This window comes from Zootoca vivipara, chromosome 6, assembly GCF_963506605.1.
Source record: "Zootoca vivipara chromosome 6, rZooViv1.1, whole genome shotgun sequence".
Taxonomy (NCBI): Eukaryota; Metazoa; Chordata; class Lepidosauria; order Squamata; family Lacertidae; genus Zootoca; species Zootoca vivipara.
The window spans coordinates 2,295,940-2,317,679 of record NC_083281.1 but is presented as its reverse complement, the minus strand read 5'-3'; the positions used below and the strand labels follow the sequence as shown (position 1 = coordinate 2,317,679).

Genomic DNA, 21,740 nt, shown 5'->3' with positions numbered 1-21,740 from the left:
GTTCTATATCTCCGTCCCGATGGCAGGAGCTGAAAGAAATGGTGACCAGGGTGCGTTGGATCCCTTGATATGTCTAGTGCTTTTCTATGGCACCTGGTGGTGTAAATTTGTTCTAAGGTGGTGAGTGAGCAGCCAATAATGCTCTCTGCTGTTTTAATAATTCTACACAGCCCTGCTCTGTCCTGAGAAGTACAGCTTCCGTACCACACACATAAACCGTACGTGAGCACGCTCTGTATGGCACAGTGATAGAAGGCAAGCAGCAGCTTTTGTGGAAGATGGTTTTTCCTTAAAATTCTCAAAAAATACAGTCTCTGCTGCACCTTCTTCACATAAAAGTTGTTGAGCTTTTCTTTTGGCCAAAGTTGTTGAGCTTCCCCCCCCTTTTTTGCAAAATCTCTTCCCCCCCTCCCCAAAAAATAAGTTTTTGGAGCAATTTTTTAGGAAATTTGCTCCAAAACAATCAACACTTCCAGTTTGGGCTGCCTGGGTTTCCCCCCCGACAGTTGAACTGATTTTTGAAAATTCAGCCCAGACGAATCCTAGATGTTTCTGGGAAATTCCAGACATATGGCAGCCCCTATAATATAAATAAAAACCAGAACGATCTAATAATCTCCCCTCCCCAATGCATTTTAGAAGGGCATTGGATGCCAATCATGTCCATCAGGTCCAGTCGTGTCCAACTCTGGGGTTGTGGCGCTCATCTCGCTCTATAGGCCGAGGGAGCCGGCGTTTGTCCGCAGACAGCTTCTAGATCATGTGGCCAGCATGACAAAGCTGCTTCTGGCAAACCAGAGCAGCGCACAGAAATGCTGTTTACCTTCCCGCTATTTATCTACTTGCACTTTGATGTGCTTTTGAACTGCTAGGTGGGCAGGAGCTGGGACTGAGCAACGGGAGCTCATCCCGTTGCAGGGATTCGAACCGCCGACCTTCTGATCAGCAAGCCCTAGACTCTGTGGTTTAACCCACAGCGCCACCTGGGTCCCTCACCCACCTGGGTCCCTGTACTGAACTATAAAATAAAGAAGACAGTATTGTAGATGATAAAAATAAAAATTAATTTTTTATTACCTACACTAATGATAGTCATTGTTTGCTTTTATCCATTTCCGCAGTCACACAATCAATCAATCAATCAGTAGCTGAACTGGGTTCCACACAGTCACAAAAACAAGTTAATCAAAAAAGCCTCAAAAACCAAAACGCAAAATAAAGAGCAAAAACAAAAGCGCCAAACCTAATCCGTTCAGGAAGCCCGTTTGACTTCCGAAATGTTCAGAAACCGAGGTGCAGCTACTTATTGGCACAGGCCCCCCCTGGAAACAATAGCCGACAGCCGCGTTGGATGTTCGGCTTCCGAAAAACGTTCGAAAACCGGAACACTTACTTATGGGTTTTCGGCATTTGAGAACCAAGGCCTATGAGAACCAAGGTACCACTGTACTCAGAAAAATAGACAAAGCGATTTGTTGCTGTTGTTGTTGAGTTGTTTAGTCATGTCCGACTCTTCGTGACCCCCTGGACCAGAGCACGCCAGGCACTCCTGTCTTCCACTGCCTCCCGCAGTTTGGTCAAACTCATGTTCGTAGCTTCGAGAACACTGTAACTTCGAGACAAAGCGATACTCAGCCACTAATTAACAAATAAAGGAAAATAAAGGATACCCCAACCTCCCCCTGGTCCCAAAACCCATTCACGTCAAGCCAACAATTTCCCCCCTTCAACCTCCCTCCCCCAGAAGTCTGGTGTCAAGATTAGTTGGTGGGGGTGGGTCCACAGAGGGTCAAGTCAGGAGGGAGGCAGGAGCAAAGCGAAGTCGGATGATGGCAGCCAACCCAGCTACTTCTCTCCTGAAACTTCTGATGTTCCGTATTTTGTCCCACACCCTCCTGTTGGAGTCTGGTATTACGAGCGAGGAAGGATCTGGGGAGCGAAAGCCTTCTGGGTTAGCTAGAGTTCCATCATTGCCTCGCCTTGGTCTTCCTCTCTCAGCTCCTGGGGGCCACAGCTATCGAGGACAAACTGCAAGACGGGGTTCCCGAAACCATCCAGCTTCTCAAAAGGGGAGACATCAAAGTGTGGGTGTTGACGGGAGACAAGCAAGGTAAGGAATACGTGGAGACCGGGGGAGGGGGACCATCCCACCAACCTCCACCTGCCCTCAGCCAGCCCCACACCTGCCTGCCTTTACCACCCTTCTTTGGCGATCCCTCATAGCCGAATAAGATTGTCTTCCATGAACAAAGTTCTCAAAAGTGAGTCCGTAAGTGACTGTGGAGGCCAATTCTGGATCCACGCATCCTTCCGTCCTTTTGGTCTTGTGTCTCAACTCCTTCCCTGGCTGCCCTCTGCTGGCTGGTATTCCTTCCTTCCCTTTCTGTTCCACACCCAGCGCTGCATCTTTTTCTTTGGCGATCCCTCGTAGCCGAGTAATATGTTCTTCCATAAACACGGTTTTAACAATGAGTCTTTAAGTGGCTGCGGAGGCCAATTCTGGATCCACACGTCCTTCCACAATGGGGGCATTGGTTTCCAGGCGGGAGTTGATCCTGGTGAGGGTTTGCCAAGCGCGCCTTCCTCTTAGCACGTTTCTCCCTTGCGTCCTGAGTTCGAGCATCTTCGAAGCCCAGGACACCCTTGGTCAAGGCTGTTCTCCAACTGGAGCACTCACAGGCCATTGTTTCCCAGTTGTCAGTGTTTAAACTACACTTTAAAAAAAAATTGCCTAAATGCCAGCAAGGCTGAACCGGGGTGTAATTCCCTGCTCAGATCAACCCTAGTGTGAAATAACTCTAGGTGTATGAACGAGGGTCAGCAAGGCTGAAATTGGATGTAATAAGCGGCTTGCTCCATTCCCTTGCGGGAAGTAAAGAAAGTCATAGAATAATGAGGACTAGAAGCCTCTTTGAGAAAGTGCACGTCTCTGAAGAAATGCTGGCTCTCAGCCCAGTATACCTGAACGAGCGCCTGCACCCCAAACACCGGGGTCCAGCTCCGAGGGCCTTCTGGCTGTTCCCTCACTGTGAGAAGTCAGGTTACAGGGAACCAGGCAGAGGGCCTTCTCGGTGGTGGCGCCCGCCCTGTGGAACGCCCTCCCATCAGATGTCAAGGAAATAAACAACTACCTGACATTTAGAAGGCATCTGAAGGCAGCCCTGTTTAGGGAAGTTTTTAATGTTTAATGCCGTGTTATGTTTTTAATATTCTGTTGGGAGCTGCCCAGAGTGGCTGGGGAAACCCAGCCAGATGGGCAGGGTATAAATAATAAATTATTATTATTATTATTATTATTATATTAATGCGGCCGTGGTTGTTGGCACATCTCATCAGGGCACCCTCGGCTCTTTTTTGCTCTTTCCTTGTGTTTACAGAGACTGCCGTCAATATTGGCTTTGCCTGTCGACTTCTCTCGGACGATATGACTATTCTGGAGGAGAGCGAAATCAGGTATGGGTGTCGGACGAGCTCTAGGTTTGGGGCTCTGTGGTGAGAGAACCCCCAGCAGGGATTTAAAATCACAAAACATGCAGTGGAAATGCAGCCTTAAAATTTGTCCTCTTTTCCACAGTTTCCCACTTCTCCTAGCGTATATATACAGTATATGTATGACACGTTTGGTTAGTTAAATAAGATGATCATAGAATTCTAGAGTTGGAAGGGACCCCAAGGGTCATCTAGTCCATCTAGTCCAACCCCCCTGCAATGCAGGAATCTCAGCTAAACCTCCAAGGAAGGGAGACCGTTCCACCATTGAACGGCTCTAACTGTCAGAAAGTTCTTCCTGATGTTGAGTCTTGTAACTTGAACCCATGGTTTACTTACAGGCGTTTCAAAGGTCAGACTCATGTGCTGTTCCACGCAGCGTTTGGGAAAAGTTGCACAGGCAGTAAAACTTGGCTTAGTTGCAAAGGGGTGGAAGTTCCTAAATTATTAGTACAGTGGAACTTCAGTTCCTGAATGCCTCTGATGCCATGTCGGCTACCAAACGCCGAAAAGCTGGAGGCAAATGCTTCCGTTTTTGAACGTTTTTCAGAATCTGAACATGCTATGCGGCTTCCGCTGAGTGCAAGAAGCTCTTGCAACCAATGGGAAGCCGCGCCTCGGTTTTTGAATGTTCTGGACGCCAAATGGGCTTCCGGAACGGATTCTCAAACTGATGTACCGCTATATAGGAACCCAAGGGAGGCTTGTTAAAGCCATGCAGCTAAGCTTGGCCGCCTCACAGGTTGAGCTTCTCAGGTAGACAGAGAGATCAGGCTTGGCTACCTAGTCCCTCCCCAAGGGAGCTAAGCCTAGCAGGCCAGCTTACGCTATGTTATTAACCCCTTCATGCATTAATCAGGCTTAAGCATGTTGGTTATATGAGGCTGTGTGTCAGTGTCTCTGTTGTGGCCCTTCAACCACCCACCTTGTTTTGCAGTGAGATCCTGGAGCCAGGCTGGTATAGCAACAGCAGCCTAGCTAGCAGTGGAGAAAGCCTCTGCAAAGAAAAATCTTTCTTCTCCTTCCCGGCCTCCTTGATGCACGGCAAAAAAGCATTGGTGGTCACCGGAGACTTCCTGGTAAGATACATATTTTTGCTGGACTCCTCTTCCTTCCTTCCCAGACTTAAATTCTGGAAATGGAAAGTATTTTTTTAAGCCCATTCCACCCCACCCCACCAAATATCCTCCTGGCACTTTAGCCTCTTTCAAAGCCGACACACTGAACCAGTGCTTCTTTTCAGCCAGCGTATTTTTGACACCTCTCAGGTGGACGCCACTGCGGGCTGGAGAACCCCCTGCCCGCTTCCTGCCTTTACCTACCTCTGAGGAGCCCAAAACAAAGATTTCAAGTCCAAATGGAAGCTGGGCAAAGCGAGCGAGTCTACCCTTTTATTTAGATCTATGGCCCATGTTTTCGTTTGTTATTACAGCATGTATTTTTGTGGTTTTAAATTGTAAACTGCCCTGTGATCTTCGGATGAAGGGCGATGCAGGAATTGATTGATTGATTGAATGAGTTATATTCATCTCTGAGTGTCAATGTCCTTGTTTTGTATTTGACCTATTGTGGTTGTTACTTCTGCACTTTGAAGTTGGGGGCTGACGTTATTACGGTAAGTCGTACCTTGGCTCCCAAATGCCTTGGGAGTCGAACGTTCTGGCTCCTGAACAATCGAAAACTGGAAGTGAGTGTTCCGGTTTTGGAACGCTTTTTGGGAAGCTGAACATCCGGTGAGGCTTCCGCTATTGTTTCCGGCATGCCGGAAGCCGCGCCTTGGTTTCCGAATGTTTTGGAAGTCAAACGGACTTCCAGAACGGATTCCGTTCGACTTCCAAGGTACGACTGTATTAAGCAGTACTCGAAATCTCCCCCAAGTGGCAATTAATACACGACAGGAAACGAGAATTCAGGGTGATCTCTTAACAAATAAAGACCACCCGGCTGGGTATCTCTTCATTTTCTTTCCAGGATAAAATCTTCCACACGGAGGGATCGACCAAGGGGGAGCAGAAGCTGAGCTGGAAAGAGCGCTTTGGCTACCGCCGCAACAGAACCGAGAAGGACCAGGAAAATGCAATGGAAAAAGCCTTTGTGGAATTGGCCACCGCCTGCCAGGCCGTGATCTGCTGCAGAGTGACTCCCAAGCAGAAAGCCCTCGTCGTTCAGATGGTCAAGCGACACAACAAAGCCATCTCATTGGCCATTGGAGATGGGGCCAATGATGTCAACATGATTAAAAGTGAGGCCTGCTCCCAGGAGCCCGAGAAGACTTGAGCTTCTAGGTCAGGCACCCCCAAACTCGGCCCTCCAGATGTTTTGGGACTAAAACTCCCATCATCCCTAGCTAACGGGACCAGTGGTCAGGGATGATGGGAACTGTAGTCCCAAAACATCTGGAGGGTGCCTGTTCTGGGTCTTCAGCTGCAATGCAGGAATCTCCGCTAAAGCATCCATGACAGATGCTGGCTGTCAGAAAGTTCTTCTGGATTTTTAGTCAGAATTCCCTTTCTTATTACAGTGGTACCTTGGTTTTCAAATGCCTTGGTACTCAGACAACTTGGAACCCAAACGCTGCGAACCTGGAAGTAAGTGTTCCGGTTTGCGAACCTTTTTCGGAAACCGAACGTGCTCCGTTTTGAGTGTTACGCTTCCGTTTTGAGTGTCACACTTCCGATTTGAGTGTTACGCTTCCATTTTGAGAGTTACGCATTTTTGCAGCTCTTTTTTTGTTTTGTTTTTGACTGTGTGGAACCCAGTTCAGCTACCGATGGATTGATTGCCGGACTGCAGTACATTGTTTATCGCTTTCATTTTATGGATCGATGGTCTCGTTGGACAGTAAAACCCACGTTAAATGGCTGTTTTAGGGGTTGTTTTTAAAAGTCTGGAACGGATTAATCCGTTTTGCATTCCTTTCTATGGGGAACCGCGCCCTGGTTTTGGAACGCTTTGGTTTTGGAACGGACTTCCGGAACGGATTAAGTTTGAGAACCAAGGTACCACTGTACTTGATTCCTCCCTGTCTGTGCTCAGCCTCCAGACATGTCCTGGAAGACCCTTCTCCCTCTGACCTCCCTGCCTCAAGCACCTCCCAGCTCGGCCCTTCCCCATCGCCCCACCACCAAGACCTGGGCTTTAAACCCTCACCTTCTCCATCTTCACTGGAGAGCTCCTGGGCTTCTCTTCTCCTGATCCAGCCAGTCCCTGACATAGAACACAGGAGGGTGTGTGGTCTGTGGAGGGGCTGTAGTCCAAAAAGCAGAGCCTTGATGTCCCAAAACAGAAGTCAGGAGGGGGGGGGTGCACATTCTATCTAATCCAGAGGATTTCAACCTTTTTGAGTCCATGGCTCCCTTGCATTCTTTCTGCGGCACTCCTGTGAAGCTCAGGAGCCCAGTTATGTTACCCCTTGCCTTTTTCGAACACCCTTAACCTCCTCTCCTCTCCCCTCTCCTTGGGCGTCCTCTGGGCAGCTGCTGGTCTCTGAGCTGCCCCCCCCCCCGGCTCCAAAGGGAGGCGCCTCCTCACACTGCCTCCCAGGGACCTGGCACTTGTCTGTCTATTCCCAACAGCAAGGGCTGGCGGACTGGCTGGCTGGGCTCCCTCACCCACTTGCTTGCTTACTCCGAGGCCGCCCCAGCTCCTGGCACCCAGCACCCCCTGGCCAGCCCTGTGTGACATTTTAATGTATTTTAATCTTTGTTGGAAGCCGCCCAGAGTGGCTGGGGAGGCCCAGCCAGATGGGCGGGGTACAAATAATGAATTATTATTATTATTATTAATTATTATTATTATTCACCTGCGGAGGTTGTAGCCAGGGCTGCTGCAACAAACAGCCATGCAAACCTTTGGGAGGCAGAGACACAAGTGGGCATCAGAGGAGGGCGGGAAGGAAAGAGGGACAGAGGCCAGAGTTGCGCGCAGCACCCCTGACCGTCATTCAAGGCACCACAGGGTACCATGGCACATGAGTCGACCTTATCGATCGCCTTCTTTCTCTCCAGCTGCCGACACCACTGACCTTATCGATCGCCTTCTTTCTCTCCACTGACCTTATCGATCGCCTTCTTTCTCTCCAGCTGCCGACATCGGGGTCGGGATCAGCGGGCAGGAAGGGATGCAGGCTGTTCAGTGCAGCGATTATGCCCTGGCTCAATTCCGCTACCTGGACCGACTCCTCTTTGTCCACGGCCGGTGGTCCTACCTCCGAATCTGCAAGTTCCTCCGCTACTTCTTCTACAAGACCTTTGCCGGCATGATGGTGCAGATCTGGTTTGCTTTCTACACGGGCTTCACAGCCCAGGTAAGAAGGGATGGGGCCCAGGGGGATCACCTAGCATCCTCGTCTCACACTGGCCAATCAGATACCTGCAGGGTGACCTCAGGCTCCGAACACAAGAGCTATCTCCTGTGCACTCTTTCAGCTTGCAGCAAGTGGTGTGCAGAAGCATTACTGCCTCTTGACTGCGGAGGCGAATAGCCATTGATAGACTTCTCCACCTCCACGAATTTGTTTAATCCTCTTTTAAAGCTATCTAAGTTGGCAGCCGTCACTGCCTCTTGTGGCAGTGAGTTCCATAGTTTAACTATGCACTCCACATGAATTTTAAGGCGTTCCCCCCCCTGCCCTCTCCCTGCAGTTTGTACCCTTTCATTCTGCCGTTTTGTTCGCTTCCGAGGTGATATGGTACTGTGCATGATGACCTGTGAGGCAGAAGATCCTGGGTTCGAGTCCTGTGTTTTCATTTTGTTTTATTCTTTAACTGTTGTTGCCCCTGCTCGTGGCAAAACCAGAAGCAACTATGGGGTATAAATAATAATAAGAAGAAGGTGATGATGATTGACAACCATTCCCCCCCCCCCGGCCCAACTGCACAAGCCAAGCACTATTCGAGGGCATCATGGGAGGGAAATGGTGCCTGATTAATAAATGGTGGTGAAATGTGATGTTCTCTTTTTCCAGCTGTGTGAAAGAGGGGAGGGAGGGAAAGAGAGATGGAGAGATGGAGTGAGGGAGAAATAGAGATTGGCAAGAGAGAAAAGGTAAATTGATAAGGTAGCATGTTCTCCATAAAATGCATATACCTTTTAAGCCAGAAATGGCCAGTGGTCAAGAATTATGGGAGTTGTAGTCTGACAACACCTGGAGGGTCACCGATGTCCCCCATCCTTGCTATGAGAAGGTCTTGTTCCCTACTGCATTCAAGAGGTGAAAGGCATGCTCTCTTCAGAAGAGGCATTCACTCCTGAGCGAAGGGGATGCCTCTTCTTAGTTCAGCGATGGCGAACCTTAGTGAACCTCCAACTGGACCGTAGTTCCCAGCAGCTGGCATGGGCTGGATGATAGGAGTTGTAGTCCAACGACATAGGGAGGGTCATAGGTCCCTAACACCGGTTGCAAAGTTATGTGAAGGAAACCCATCTAATCCTCTCTGGTTTTGCTCTTCCATCTCAGCCGCTGCTGGAGGGCTGGTTCCTTGCCCTCTACAATGTCTTCTACACTTCGTACCCGGTGTTGTGCATGGGCTTGTTTGAACAGGTAAGTCCGCCATTTCCATAGATGCGTTTGCTACCCAAACCCACTCATCCCATTCTCCTCCATTACACAAGGAAAGCTCTGCCCTTGGACCAGTCCAAAAAGGGGGGGGGAGGTGGTCCATCCATTCCTGCATCCTGTTCCCATAGCGACCAACCAGATGCTTGTGGCACGAAACCACCAGCCCTATCCCAAGCAGTGACCCCCCCCCCAGCAATTGGCAATCAGAGACACCATGCCGCTGATCCCACAGGGAGCATTCAGGGACCAGGGCAATGTAATAATAATAATAATTATTATTATTATTATTATTATTATTATATATTTATTTATTTATACCCCACCCATCCGGCTGGGTTTCCCCAGCCACTCTGGGCAGCTCCCAACAGAATATTAAAAACACAATAAAACATCAAACATTAAAAACTTCCCTGTACAGGGCTGCCTTCAGATGTCTTTTAAAGTCAGATAGTTATTTATCTCCTTGACATCGGACGGGAGGGTGTTCCACAGGGAGGGCGTCACTACTAAGAAGGCCCTCTGCCTGGTTCCCTGTAACCTCACTTCTCGCAGGGAGGGAACCGCCAGAAGGCCCTCGGAGCTGGATCTCAGTGTCCGGGCTGGACGATGGGGGGGGGGTGTTGGAGATGCTCCTTCTGGGATACTGGGCCGTTTAGGGCTTTCAAGGTCAGCACCAACACTTTGAATTGTGCTCAGAAACGTCCTGGGAACCAACGTAGGTCACCAGAGTGGTGCATGCTCTAGTTATCTCTTGCTTGGACTACTGCAATGCGCTCTATGTGGGGCTACCTTTGAAGGTGACCCGGAAACTACAATTAATCCAGAATTCGGCAGCTAGACTGGTGACTGTGGTTCTGCGGTTTATTTTAAAAGTTGGTTGCTACCGTGTTTCCCCTTTTTTAAGACGTAGTCATTATATAAGCCATAGCAGGATTTCTAAGCAATTGCGCGATACAAGCCATACCCCGAAAATAAGACATACTGATAGACCCTTCACCCACTAGCAATAACCCCCCTCCTGCCAGCCAACTCCCCCCTTAAAAATCTCTCCCCATTTTGCTGTCGCTCCACAGACACGTATTTCCTTTAAAAGCTTGTAAAAATGCACCGAACAGCCGTAGCTGCTGGCTGCCGAAGCCTTGTGATTTCCCTTCCCCGTTTCTGAGAGCATTTTTTTAGCCAAGCTGTGTAAGCTCTACTTGGTGAAGGGGAGAAAAGTGGGGTGGGGAGGAGATGAAGGCACGAGGAAGAAAAGAGGGGCGATTGAAGAATGCAAAGGCTGTTTTCCCTTTTAGGGAGAGACCTCCGTGCGCGCGTCTGTCTCTCTCCCCCCCCCCTGCGTCTCTCTCTCTCTCTCTCTCTCTCTCTCTCTCTCTCTCTCTCTCTCTCTCTCTCTCTCTCTCTCTCTCTCTCACACACACACACACACACACACAGCCCACCTCTCGCTTCCCCCCACCTTTCCCTAAATTCCCTTCCATTCAATGCACGTTGATTTCCTCTTAACGGGAATCTCCCGTGTCTGATTGTTGTCTCATTGCTTTTACCGGGCATAAAGCAGCCTTTTAAAAATCCTGCTGCAGTTTTCTTTCTACCTTATGCTGCTTGGTTGTCTGTGGAGCTGCCCCTTTAAGGATTTGTAAGTAGTCTGGATCGCAGTCCTTGCCTTGGGGACTTTTATTTATTTATTAAGGACTTTTTCCTTCGCTGTTTGCGAGCTGCTAAAAGGAGCTGCTAAACGCTGCTTTACACAAAAGTTAAACTGCCGGTCCTAACAACACGTGCTTCCTCACCTCGCTGGCTCAATTGCTTCTCAATTGCTACCATTTACCAAGTCAGCAATCTTAATTGCTGCTTAGCTGGCTTCTTTGTTCTCAGCAGGTAGCTTCTTTGCTATCAGTGATAGCACTGCAAAGTGCTATGTTGTTGGAACTTCAGACAGTCTTGCAGTCTTGGGCAGCTGGCTGGTAGAGATCCTTACTTGCTTTAGGTAAAGGCTACTGCTAGGACTGTATCACACAGATAGATTCCATTATACTGGTTTAGATTTAAGAAGCTCCAGTGTAGCAGATTGCTATTAAGTGAGTCCCCACCTTGGAGGAGAGAGAGAGCAGCCCTTTGCGAACATCCCAGGGCCGGGGAGAGAGGGCTGCACCAGGGACGCACACACCTCCCTTCCCTCAGACTCGTAATAAAAATACGAGTAAGACATCCCACCAAAAATAAGCCACCCTTGTGGTTTTTTGAGAAAAAAAAGTAATAAGACGGTGTCTTAAAAAGGGGGAAACACGGTAAAGACACTCTTCTCCTGTCACCTCAAATACCCAGTTACCCTGGCAGCCTTCTAAATCTCCAGTCTCTGTTCACACCTCAAGGCGGGGTGGGGGTGGGGTGGGGGTGGGGACGACAGTTCTCTTGAATTGCCAATGGCCCTTAATGGCCCTATATATTTTTCTTAATGACCCCAGCTTGGCTAGGTCATTTTGCATAAGCTAGCCCACGAATTCCACTGTAGCTTGTATGTTCCCTTCATGAAATGCCGGATTAAACCATGTGGGAGGCCGCTAGGGAGTCAAAATTTGGTGCCCCCTCACAAATTATCTCTTAATAAGTGATTGTCATTTTCTTTCAAGATCAAATTGATATTATTTTGAACCGCTGTTGCGGGCACTGCCCTTTGCATCCCAAATAATCAAAAACTTTCTAGGGTTTAGGGCATGGGTAGGCAAACTAAGGCCTGGATGCGGCCCAATCACCTTCACAATCCGGCCCACGGACGGTCCGGCAATCAGCGTGTTTTTCATAGAATCATAGAGTTGGAAGAGACCACAAGGGCCATCCAGTCCAACCCCCTGCCAAGCAGGAAACACCATCAAAGCATTCCTGACATATGGCTGTCAAGCCTCTGCTTAAAGACCTCCAAAGAAGGAGACTCCACCACACTCCTTGGTAGCAAATTCCACTGTCGAGCAGCTCTTACTGTCAGGAAGTTCTTTACATGAGTAGAATGTGTCCTTTTATTTAAAATGCATCTCTGGGTTATTTGTGGGGCCTGCCTGGCGTTTTTACATGAGTAGAATGTGTGCTTTCATTCAAAATGCATCTCTGTATCCACAAGAAAAATAATTGACCCTTCTCTCTTTCTCTCCTCCTTTCATTCAGGACGTGAGTGCCAAGAAAAGTTTGCAATTTCCCGAGCTCTACAAGGCGGGTCAGAAAGACCGTTTCTTCAATTTCCGAATCTTCTGCCTCTGCTTCATTCATGGCTCCTTCGTCTCCTTGGCTAACTTCTTCATCACTCTGTGGGCCATGGGAGACCATTCTGGCACCCATGTTGTTGGCGACTACCAGTCCTTTGCCATGGTAATAGCAACCTCCGCAATATTCACCGTCATTGCCGAGGTGAGTGTTTGTGTGTGTTGAATGTGTGGGAATGTTCAGGGAGGCAGGAGAGGCTATATTGTTTGATTACAGTGGTACCTCGCAAGACGAATGCCTCGCGCAACGAAAAACTCGCCAGACGAAAGCGTTTTGCAATCTTTTTGTTGACTCGCGAGACAAAGATTTCTACGGCTGCACTTCGCGAGACAAAGGTTTTTTGCGGGGTTTTTTGTTTTGTTTCCTTCTGCCGCGGCAAACTGCGCTTCGCAAGATGAAATGATCGCAAGACGAAGCGACTCACGGCACGAATTAATTTCGTCTTGCGAGGCACCACTGTATATCCTTTCCAACTTGTGTTAGCAAGTTCTACAATTTAGCAGAGTAACATTCCCCTTTTAAAACTTCCACAGCGGATGCCTTTGCTCAGGCTCGCTAAAGCCTCTAAAATAAGTTTCATTGATCATTTCCCCTTTAAAGGTAAACGGACCCTGACCATTAGGTCCAGTTGCAGACGACTCTGGGGTTGTGGCGCTCATCTCATTTTACTGGCCAAGGGAGCAGGCATACAGCTTCCAGGTCATGTGGCCAGCATGACTAAGCCGCTTCTGGCAAACCAGAGCAGCGCACGGAAACGCTGTTTACCTTCCCGCTGGAGCGGTACCTATTTATCTACTTGCACTTTGATGTGCTTTCGAACTGCTACGGTAGGTTGGCAGGAGCAGGGACTGAGCAACGGGAGCTCGCCCCGTCGCGGGGATTCGAACCTAGTCCCTCATAAAAAGATAGACACGACACAGTCTCCTATAAAAGTATAAAAAGAGTTTATGACATCGAGCCCTACATATATTAAGCAAAACAGAAACATCGTCACCTACTCTCACCCCCATCCCCTATCTACCTTGTTTTCCCTCTTTCTTCTTAAGTGTCTTAACAAATGAAACTGATTTGCAAAAATGATGCATGTTAAAATATGAGAGACACTGCACACACCTTTGTAATTCAAGAAATCTTTAATCATTTTTTTAAAGAGTTTACTCACACATTCTGTTCACAGATGGATCCCAGAAGGCAGACTTAAGTTACAAAAGTAATATAGCTGGAATCTATCACATAAAGAGACGGTCCCTTTCTCCTCTCTTGGCTGGAAGCCGAGAGAGCATCTTTGGCTAAGCAGATGTCGCTTCTTCTACGAATGTAGTCAGAGAGAGAGAGATGGCTGACCAGTCCTGCTCTTGGGTTACCTGAGCTGGTGAGGCCACGCCCACCTCCAGTCACATGCAGAGGAAGTCTGTCCCAGCCTAGGAGGAAACAGGAAGTTCCGACTGGCTGGTCCAGACACCCCCTTTTTATGTCTACTCTAGGGATGTTGTACTTGACTGCTCTCTGTTTCACGTCCCACGGGATGTGATGAGTGATTTAAATCATCATTTAAATTGATTTGATTCAACTCAGATACACCCTGGTGCCGAGCAACATCCCTGTGGCTGCAGATTTGTCAAAGCACTTTGCTCCACTGACCTTCCTTTCTGTATCTCCCCTGGCAGAGCATGATGGAAGTCAAATTCTGGACCGTCCTGTACGTGCTGGCTATTGTCATCAGCATCGCTTTCTACTGCCTTTTCTCCTATGCCACTCAAAGCTTTCAAGCCTTCGAGACGGCCCCTGTCGCTTTCCAGTTTCCCGGTAAGAACCCCTGGAACTCTCCCGGATCTCCCACAACACACAAACGGCAACTGCTTTGTGGGACAAGGAGGAAGCAGGGAGGTGTGAGTGTCTGGAGGCGGTTGGAGGATGGATGGCGGCTAACAGATTGAGGTTGAATTCTGACAAGACGAGGCAGGCAGGTGTGGAGGATTCCCTGGTCCTGAATGGGGTCACTGTGCCCCTGAAGGACCAGGTGTGCAGCCTGGGAGTCATTTTGGACTCACAGCCATCCATGGAGGCACAGGTCAGTTCTGTGTCCAGGGCAGCTGTCTCCCAGCTCCATCTGGTACACAGGATGAGACCCTACCTGCCCGCAGACTGTCTCGCCAGACTGGTGCATGCTCTAGTTATCTCCCACTTGAACTACTGCACTGTGCTCTATGTGGGGCTACTTTTGAAGGTGACCTGGAAACTGCAACTATTCCAGAATGCGGCAGCTAGACTGGGGACTGGGAGCGGCCACCGAGACTACATAACACCTACATTAGCTCCCAGTATGTTTCCAAGCACAATTCAAAGTGTTGGTGCTGACCTTTAAAGCCCTAAACGGCCTCAGCCCAGTAGACCTGGAGGAGCATCTCCACCCCCATCGTTCTGCCCAGACACTGAGGTCCAGCGTTGAAGGCCTTCTGGCGGTTCCCTCCCTGCGAGAAGCCAAGTTACAGGGAACCAGGCAGAGGGCCTTCTCGGTAGTGGCACCCGCCCTGTGGAACGCCCTCCCACCAGATGTCAAAGAGAAAAACAACTACCAGACTTTTAGAAGACATCTGAAGGCAGCCCTGTTTAGGGAAGCTTTTAATGTTTAATAGATTATTGTATTTAAATCTGTTGGAAGCCACCCAGAGTGGCTGGGGAAACCCAGCCAGATGGGCGGGGTATAAATAAATTATTATTATTATTATTATTATTATTATTATTATTATTATTATTATTATAGTATTGGTGGGGCAGATCTATGTGGGCCATGCTGCCTGCCAGCGCCCATTGGGACTGGTGGGGCAGGAACTAGGGAGCCCAACCAGAGCCCTACGTTGGCCAAAAGCTTCCTGCATTGCAGGGGGGTTGGACCAGATGTCCCCTTCCAGCTCCACTAGTTGTATTATTATATTTTATGAATTGGCTGAAATACCCCACTTGGAATACTGTGTCCAATTCGGGGCACCACAATTTCGGAAGGGTGTTGAGAAACTGGAGCGTGTGCAGAGGAGGGCAACCAAGATGATCAAGGGTCTGGAAACCAAGCCTGATGAGGAACGGTCGAGCGGTTCCAACTGAGTCCGTTCCCTGTCCAACAGCTCTTACCATCAGAAAGTTCTTCCCGGTGTTGCGCTGGAATCTCCTTGTCACTTGAAGCCATGGGTTCGAGTCCTACCCTCCAGAGCAGGAGAAGACAACCTTGCTCTATCCTCCCTGTGGCAGCCCTTGAGATATTTGAAGATGGCTGTCATATCTCCTCTCAGTCTCCGCTTTCCAAGGCTCAACATACCTAGCTCCCTCAACTGTTTCTCAGGCGGCTTGGTTTCCATTTTGGTTGCCCTCTTTGGCGAAAGGTTTTTGCATTGCAAGGAATTTGTCTACATGATCCTCACGGCCCCTTCCCAATTCTACAGTCTTAGGACCCCATGATTCCTCTGCGCACATTCTACCTTATCGATAGCTTTCTTAAATTGTGGTATCCGGAACTGGACATGGTATTCCAGATGTGGTCTGACCAAGGCAGAATAGAGTGGGACTATGACTTCCCTTGATCTGTTGATGCAACCTAGAATAGTATTAACCATTTTTGCTGCTGCATCACACTGTTGAGCTTGTGGTTTACTAAAACCCTTGGATCCTTTTCACATGTACCCGTAAGTATGAATGGCAGGGAGAGTTCTAGCCTGCATATATATATAATTTCTATGAGATATTTTTAAAGGCCCATTTCTTCCTAGCACTGCACTTGAGTTTCCTTTGCAATTGGTCACTCTTTTCTCCTCCAGCTGCCACCAAGAATGCGCTGACAGACCCACTGTCACTCTTTGTGGTCCTGCTCTGCGTTGTGGTGAACACGATACCCTCCCTCACGGTGCGCTTTGTGCGGAGTTTTGCGGGCCCCACAACCATGTCGGAGGTGAGTGTGGTTTGGCAATCTCCCCAGAGTTGGGTGCTGAAGGACAGCACCAAAGCGTTTAGCCCTTAGAGCAGGGGCCCCCAAACTAAGGCCCGGGGGCCGGATCCGGCCCAATCACCTTCTCAATCCAGGCCACAGATGGTTCAGGAATCAGCATGTTTTTATATTAGTAGAATGTGTCCTTTTATTTAAGGACACATTCTACTAATATAATCTCGGCTGATCGCCGAAGAATTGATGCTTTTGAATTATGGTGCTGGAGGAGACTCTTGAGAGTCCCATGGACTGCAAGAAGATCAAACCTATCCATTCTGAAGGAAATCAGCCCTGAGTGCTCCCTGGAAGGACAGATCGTGAAGCTGAGGCTCCAATACTTTGGCCACCTCATGAGAAGAGAAGACTCCCTGGAAAAGACCCTGATGTTGGGAAAGATTGAGGGCACTAGGAGAAGGGGACGACAGAGGACAAGATGGTTGGACAGTGTTCTCGAAGCTACGAACATGAGTTTGACCAAACTGCGGGAGGCAGTGCAAGACAGGAGTGCCTGGCGTGCTATGGTCCATGGGGTCACGAAGAGTCGGACACGACTAAACGACTAAACAACAACAAGTCTCATTCAGCCCGTTAAGAAAACGGGCGCTAGAGGTGCGACGGGGCCGCGGCCTTCCCTCCCTTTCTGCGCTCGGCCACGGGGCGCGCCGAGAATGCAATTAAACCAAGTGCTCTCCTGTCATGTCCCGCGGCCGAGCGCAGAGAGGGAGGGCCAGGTAGGGTTGTCCTCCCATGGGCCAGGTAGGGTTGTCAGGAGGCGGCGGCGGCGGACCAAGATGGCGCCATCTTGGTCCGCCGCCACAGGGGAACGGGAGGTAGAGGGTTGAGGGGGGGAGAGAGCGCGCACGTGTGTACGTCCCACCTCTTCGTCCAGTCCCTGTGTCCATGGGGCACATGTGCATTAGCGCAAACCCAGGGACACAGGGAATACTGGACGCAGAGACACAGGGACTTTATTATATAGGATGCATCTCTGGGTTATTTGTGGGGCATAGGAATCCGTTCATATTTTTTTTTCAAAATATAGTCCAGCCCCCCACAAGGTCTGAGGGACAGTGGACCGGCCCCGTGCTGAAAAAGTTTGCTGAACCCTGCCTTGGAATCCTTTGGTGCAATCTGTTGGGAAGACGGGTTCAATGGCCTTCACTAAAATCAACACAAAACGATGTGCCAATGTGCTAAGTTGTGCTAAGTTCAGCGTAATTCTTTAGAACCGATCAAAGCGTTCCAGCTGTTTGCTGGAAGTGTGAAAAATATGAAGGGACATTTTATCATGTTTGGTGGACTTGTAAAAAAAAAAAAAGCCAAGAAATATCAGATGCAACATCAATGCAGAAGATTTTATAGCCTAACATTCGATTGAAGCCAGACCTTTTCCTGCCTAGGAATAATGGATACGCAATTAGAAAAAGACTGTGGGATATTATTTCAAGACACGGCCACAGCGGCAAGACTTTTCTCTGAACAAAGATGGAAAGATTCTTTATGAACTACGATTATTTGACTTAGCTGAGGTGGCAAAGTTGACATGTTTAATCGGAGAAAAATCATTGTCAATATTTGCTAAGGATTGGAAACTCCTTATAGCCTTTTTGTGCGGAAAAGAAAACAAACTTATGATACGCAGGTTTGAGGATTGAGGGAAATATTATTATTAAGAAGTTAGAATTACAGCCGTACCCTGGTCTTCGAACAGCTTAGTTCTCAAATATTTTGGCTCCCAGATGCAAAAAACCTGGAAGTGACTGTTCCGGTTTGCAAACAATTTTTGGAAGCCAAATGTCCGCCGGGGCTTCCGATTGGAAGTGCCACCCGCACTTTGGTTTCCGAACGTTTTGGAGGTCGAACGGACTTCTGGAACGCATTCCGTTCGACTTCCAAGGTACGACTGTAATGTATATCATGGGGGGAATACATGGTAAGAAAAGAACGCGATGGAAGGGTGAGCGAGGGGTCAACAGAAATGGGAGATTTGCTCTGGTGGCCGATTAAAGGAATTTGCAAAATTTGAAAATTTAATAAAAAGGTTATGCAAAGAAGTAAAAAAGAGAGAAACACTTCCTGCTTTACACCCTAGAGGTCCCAGGCCCGAAGGAAATCAGATTAGCCTCAACTAGGGCCAGGGCCTTTTCAACACTGGCTCCGACCTGGTGGAACGCTCTGTCTCCTGAGACCAGGGCCCTGCGGGACCGGATTTCTTTCCGCAGGGCCTATAAGACAGAGTTGTTCTGCCTGGCATTTGGTCTGGAGCCAACCTGATCCATTCCCCCTTTTCTCCCTTTTCCTTTGCCTTCCGTATGCGGCTGCATTTTAAATGGCATTTTAATTTAAATTTTAATGTTGTATTTAATCTTGTTTTTAAGTTCTGTCTTAATCCATCGTTTTATATCTAGCGTTAGCCGACCTGAGCCCGATTTTGGCTGGGGAGGGCGGGGCATAAATAAAATTTATAATTATTATTTATTATTATTTTCAGGTTCTGCAAGCCCGGGACATGCAGGAGAAGCAAAGGGCAGTGGAACTGACCTCTCACATCCGAAGGAATTCGCACCTGAGACGTTCCGGCTATGCCTTCTCCCACAAGGAAGGTTACGCGGACCTCATCTCCCAAGGAGCTAGTCTGCGGGGCAAGGGCCCCCGTGTCCGCAGCCAACTGAACGGCTTTGGCGGCAGCCCCAAAGACAGCCTGTCTGCAGATGGTGCCTTTGCGGAAAAGAAGACCCATCTCTGTTGACCAGGATGAGACCTCTGTTGACCTTGGTGTGTGTGTGTGTGTGTGTGTGTGTGTGTGTGTGTACTAGTAGCAAAGCCATAGGGACCAGTGTCGGATCATCTTCATCCCTTGGCATCTGAAGAGGGCTCCCGAGAAACTGAAGCACAGTCCGCAGGAGACCGCAGCTCTGAGTTCGAATCGCGGCGCGCCAGACGTTTCCTTGCTCGGAAATCGCCGCTGTTTTCACACGGGCGCCTGCAGACATTGAACGATGACTCTGTTGTCCTCTCGCACCGTAATTGTGGTGTGAAATAAGACATCGACGTTGCAAATACCCATTCGGGAAGTTCTGGGTGGTGTGATCTGAAACTTTATTCCCCACAGAAAGCATTCCAATCGCCTGATTCATATGGTTGTTGTTGTTGTTTTAATTCAGAGGCACTGAATTCAGAGCTGCCGGCAGAAAGAAGAAATGGCTTTTCCGATTCACCTCTGAGCACAGGAGTCAACTTCTAGGGGCCAAGGGATCTTTGCACCCCTCAAAAAAAAATTGAGGAGGCTGGACCCTGCAACGTTGATGTGCATTGCCAAATGGTGTGTGTCCAAAGAATCAAAGTATTCTACAGTTGGAAGGGACCCCCAAAGGGCATCTAGGCCAACCCCTTGCAAATGCAGGGACCACAGGAATTATTTTTGTGCCAAAATGCCTCTTAAGAACACGAGAGTGCCTCTCGAGACCGGCATCCTGTTTTCGACAATTACCATCTCCAAGTGTCATTCATAACCCAATAAGAGCCCTGACGGATGCGACCCGAGTTCTGTCTAATCCAGCATTCAGCTACAAACTGTCGGGTGTCTGGGAGAATCTCACAGACTGCAAAGGCCTCTAGCCTCCCCAAGTTGCTGGACCTCAGCATCTGTTGCTCGGAGGTAGACTGCCCCTATATCTGGGTGTTCTATGTCCGGCAGTTTTCAATATGTGCCTGGCTGTGCTTGAAGGTATTTTAAAGCACCGCATCATAATTTTCCAGGGGCTCTTTTCTGCCGTAACATTAGTTTTCAATCACATTTTTTTGCTCGAGTTCCTTGCTGCAAGAAAAATGGGAGGTGCCTTTTTTAAAGAAAGAAAGAACATTTAATTTTTGTGAAGGAACACCACCTCCAGCAGTAACCCGCTTGACAAAGCTCCATGAAGGTGTTTTTTAAAAAAAATAAAATAAAAATTCTTATTATTATTCTCTTAAATAGAAAAAAAAATCAGGTTGCATTGCTGCTGCATTACTGGCAAGAGCCCCTAGAGGGCACCCAAGCGACACAGCTGGTGTTGGCTGTTGCACATAAGACTGCCCTCTGCTGGACAGATGCAGTACTGATACAGAGCGAAATCTCCCAAGACTGTAGCAGTTTAGCTGATTGGTTATTATGGGATGGAGGGGGAAGCCTCACAGCAGAATCTCTGATGCACAAGGGCTTCAACTCCAAACAGAGGTTCTGTCCAGAGGCATCCGCCCCCCCCCCTTTTGCACTCTCCAGCACTTTGAAATAAAACTGATTTTGGGAAAGAAAAACAAAAAAAAATTCTGACTGGTCCTCTGTTCTTTGGGCTGTGCGCCACAGATCTGTCGTCCGCAGGAAGTGTGTTCTGGGGGTTCCTGGGCAGTGAGCAGGATTCCTCCTCTGGCAGTGTTCGAAAGGGCAGACCAGACCAATGTGTTAGATATAACCTTCATATCGCGAATCTTCGGCTAGAGGAGAGGGGGGCAGCTGCCATTGGTGGCTGGAGCTCATTGGACACGGATGGGGTAGGAGGCAGGGAGCCGGACAGCAGGTGGCGCTAGAGGCAATGAAAATTTTGAGCCAAGGGCTGCGAGCTTTGTCCGCATCCTCCTCCTCCCTCCTGTTGAGGTCTGCAAAGGCAAAACTTAGACTAAGGAGGAAGGGTGTGTCAGGGCCAACCCTGGACTGCTTGCCAGTAGGGAAGAAGGCAGGCAGCTGCTGGGGGCGGGGCCCAGTTTGCCCTTATAGATCGGCCCCCTTTGCTCCCTCGCCTGGCTAGAAGCTAATAAACTTTCACTGGGAAATCAGCAGGCGAGAGTGTATGGGTTGGTCCTTAGTCTTATAGCTTTACCTTAGTCCTACTCAGAGTAGACCTGTTGAAATCAAAGAGCGCGTCTAAGAACCTTGTTTTCTTAATAAGGGCAATGGCGCCCATCTGGGAGGTGCCAGAACTGCTGTTTTAGGGGTTGTTTTTAAAAGTCTGGAACGGATTAATCCATTTTGCATTACTTTCTATGGGAAAGCGCACCTCGATTTTGGAATGCTTTGGTTTTGGAACAGACTTCCAGAATGGATTAAGTTTGAGAACCAAGGTACCACTGTAGTGACCCCCCCCCAAATAATATGTGCCAGCAATAAATAAGCAAACAAATGAATAAGATGTGCCAGCAATTCCCCCCCAAATTAATTCGTCTTTCTAAACACTGCATCGCAAAATTCAGAGCAGTGCACATTTCAAAGGCGGCTGCCGTGTTTCAGATTGCAAAGCGTGAACATGAATCCAGAATGCGGCAGCTAGACTGGTGACTGGGAGCGGCCGCCGAGACCATACAACACCGGTCCTGAAAGACCTACATTGGCTCCCAGGACATTTCCGAGCGCAATCCAAAGTGTTGGTGTTGACCTTGAAATCCCTAAACGGCCCTGTAGACTTGAAGGAGGGTCTCCACCCC

At 48.8% G+C, this 21,740-nt stretch overlaps 1 protein-coding gene across 4 annotated transcripts in view; it reads left to right on the top strand.

The window, feature by feature from the left end:
* ATP8B3 (ATPase phospholipid transporting 8B3) overlaps positions 1-21,391 on the top strand; it is a 78,496-nt gene extending 57,105 nt beyond the window's left edge. For all 4 annotated transcript variants that reach the window (XM_060275298.1, XM_035119249.2, XM_035119247.2 and 1 more), the window contains exons 19-28: positions 1,999-2,110; positions 3,378-3,453; positions 4,427-4,568; positions 5,461-5,731; positions 7,572-7,795; positions 8,948-9,031; positions 12,212-12,451; positions 13,975-14,113; positions 16,117-16,247; positions 18,775-21,391. In XM_060275298.1, coding sequence (XP_060131281.1) covers positions 1,999-2,110; positions 3,378-3,453; positions 4,427-4,568; positions 5,461-5,731; positions 7,572-7,795; positions 8,948-9,031; positions 12,212-12,451; positions 13,975-14,113; positions 16,117-16,247; positions 18,775-19,032 — 1,677 coding nt within the window. In that variant the 3' untranslated portion in view covers positions 19,033-21,391. The remainder of the gene's footprint in view (positions 1-1,998; positions 2,111-3,377; positions 3,454-4,426; positions 4,569-5,460; positions 5,732-7,571; positions 7,796-8,947; positions 9,032-12,211; positions 12,452-13,974; positions 14,114-16,116; positions 16,248-18,774) is intronic.
* Positions 21,392-21,740: the final 349 nt, after the last annotated feature.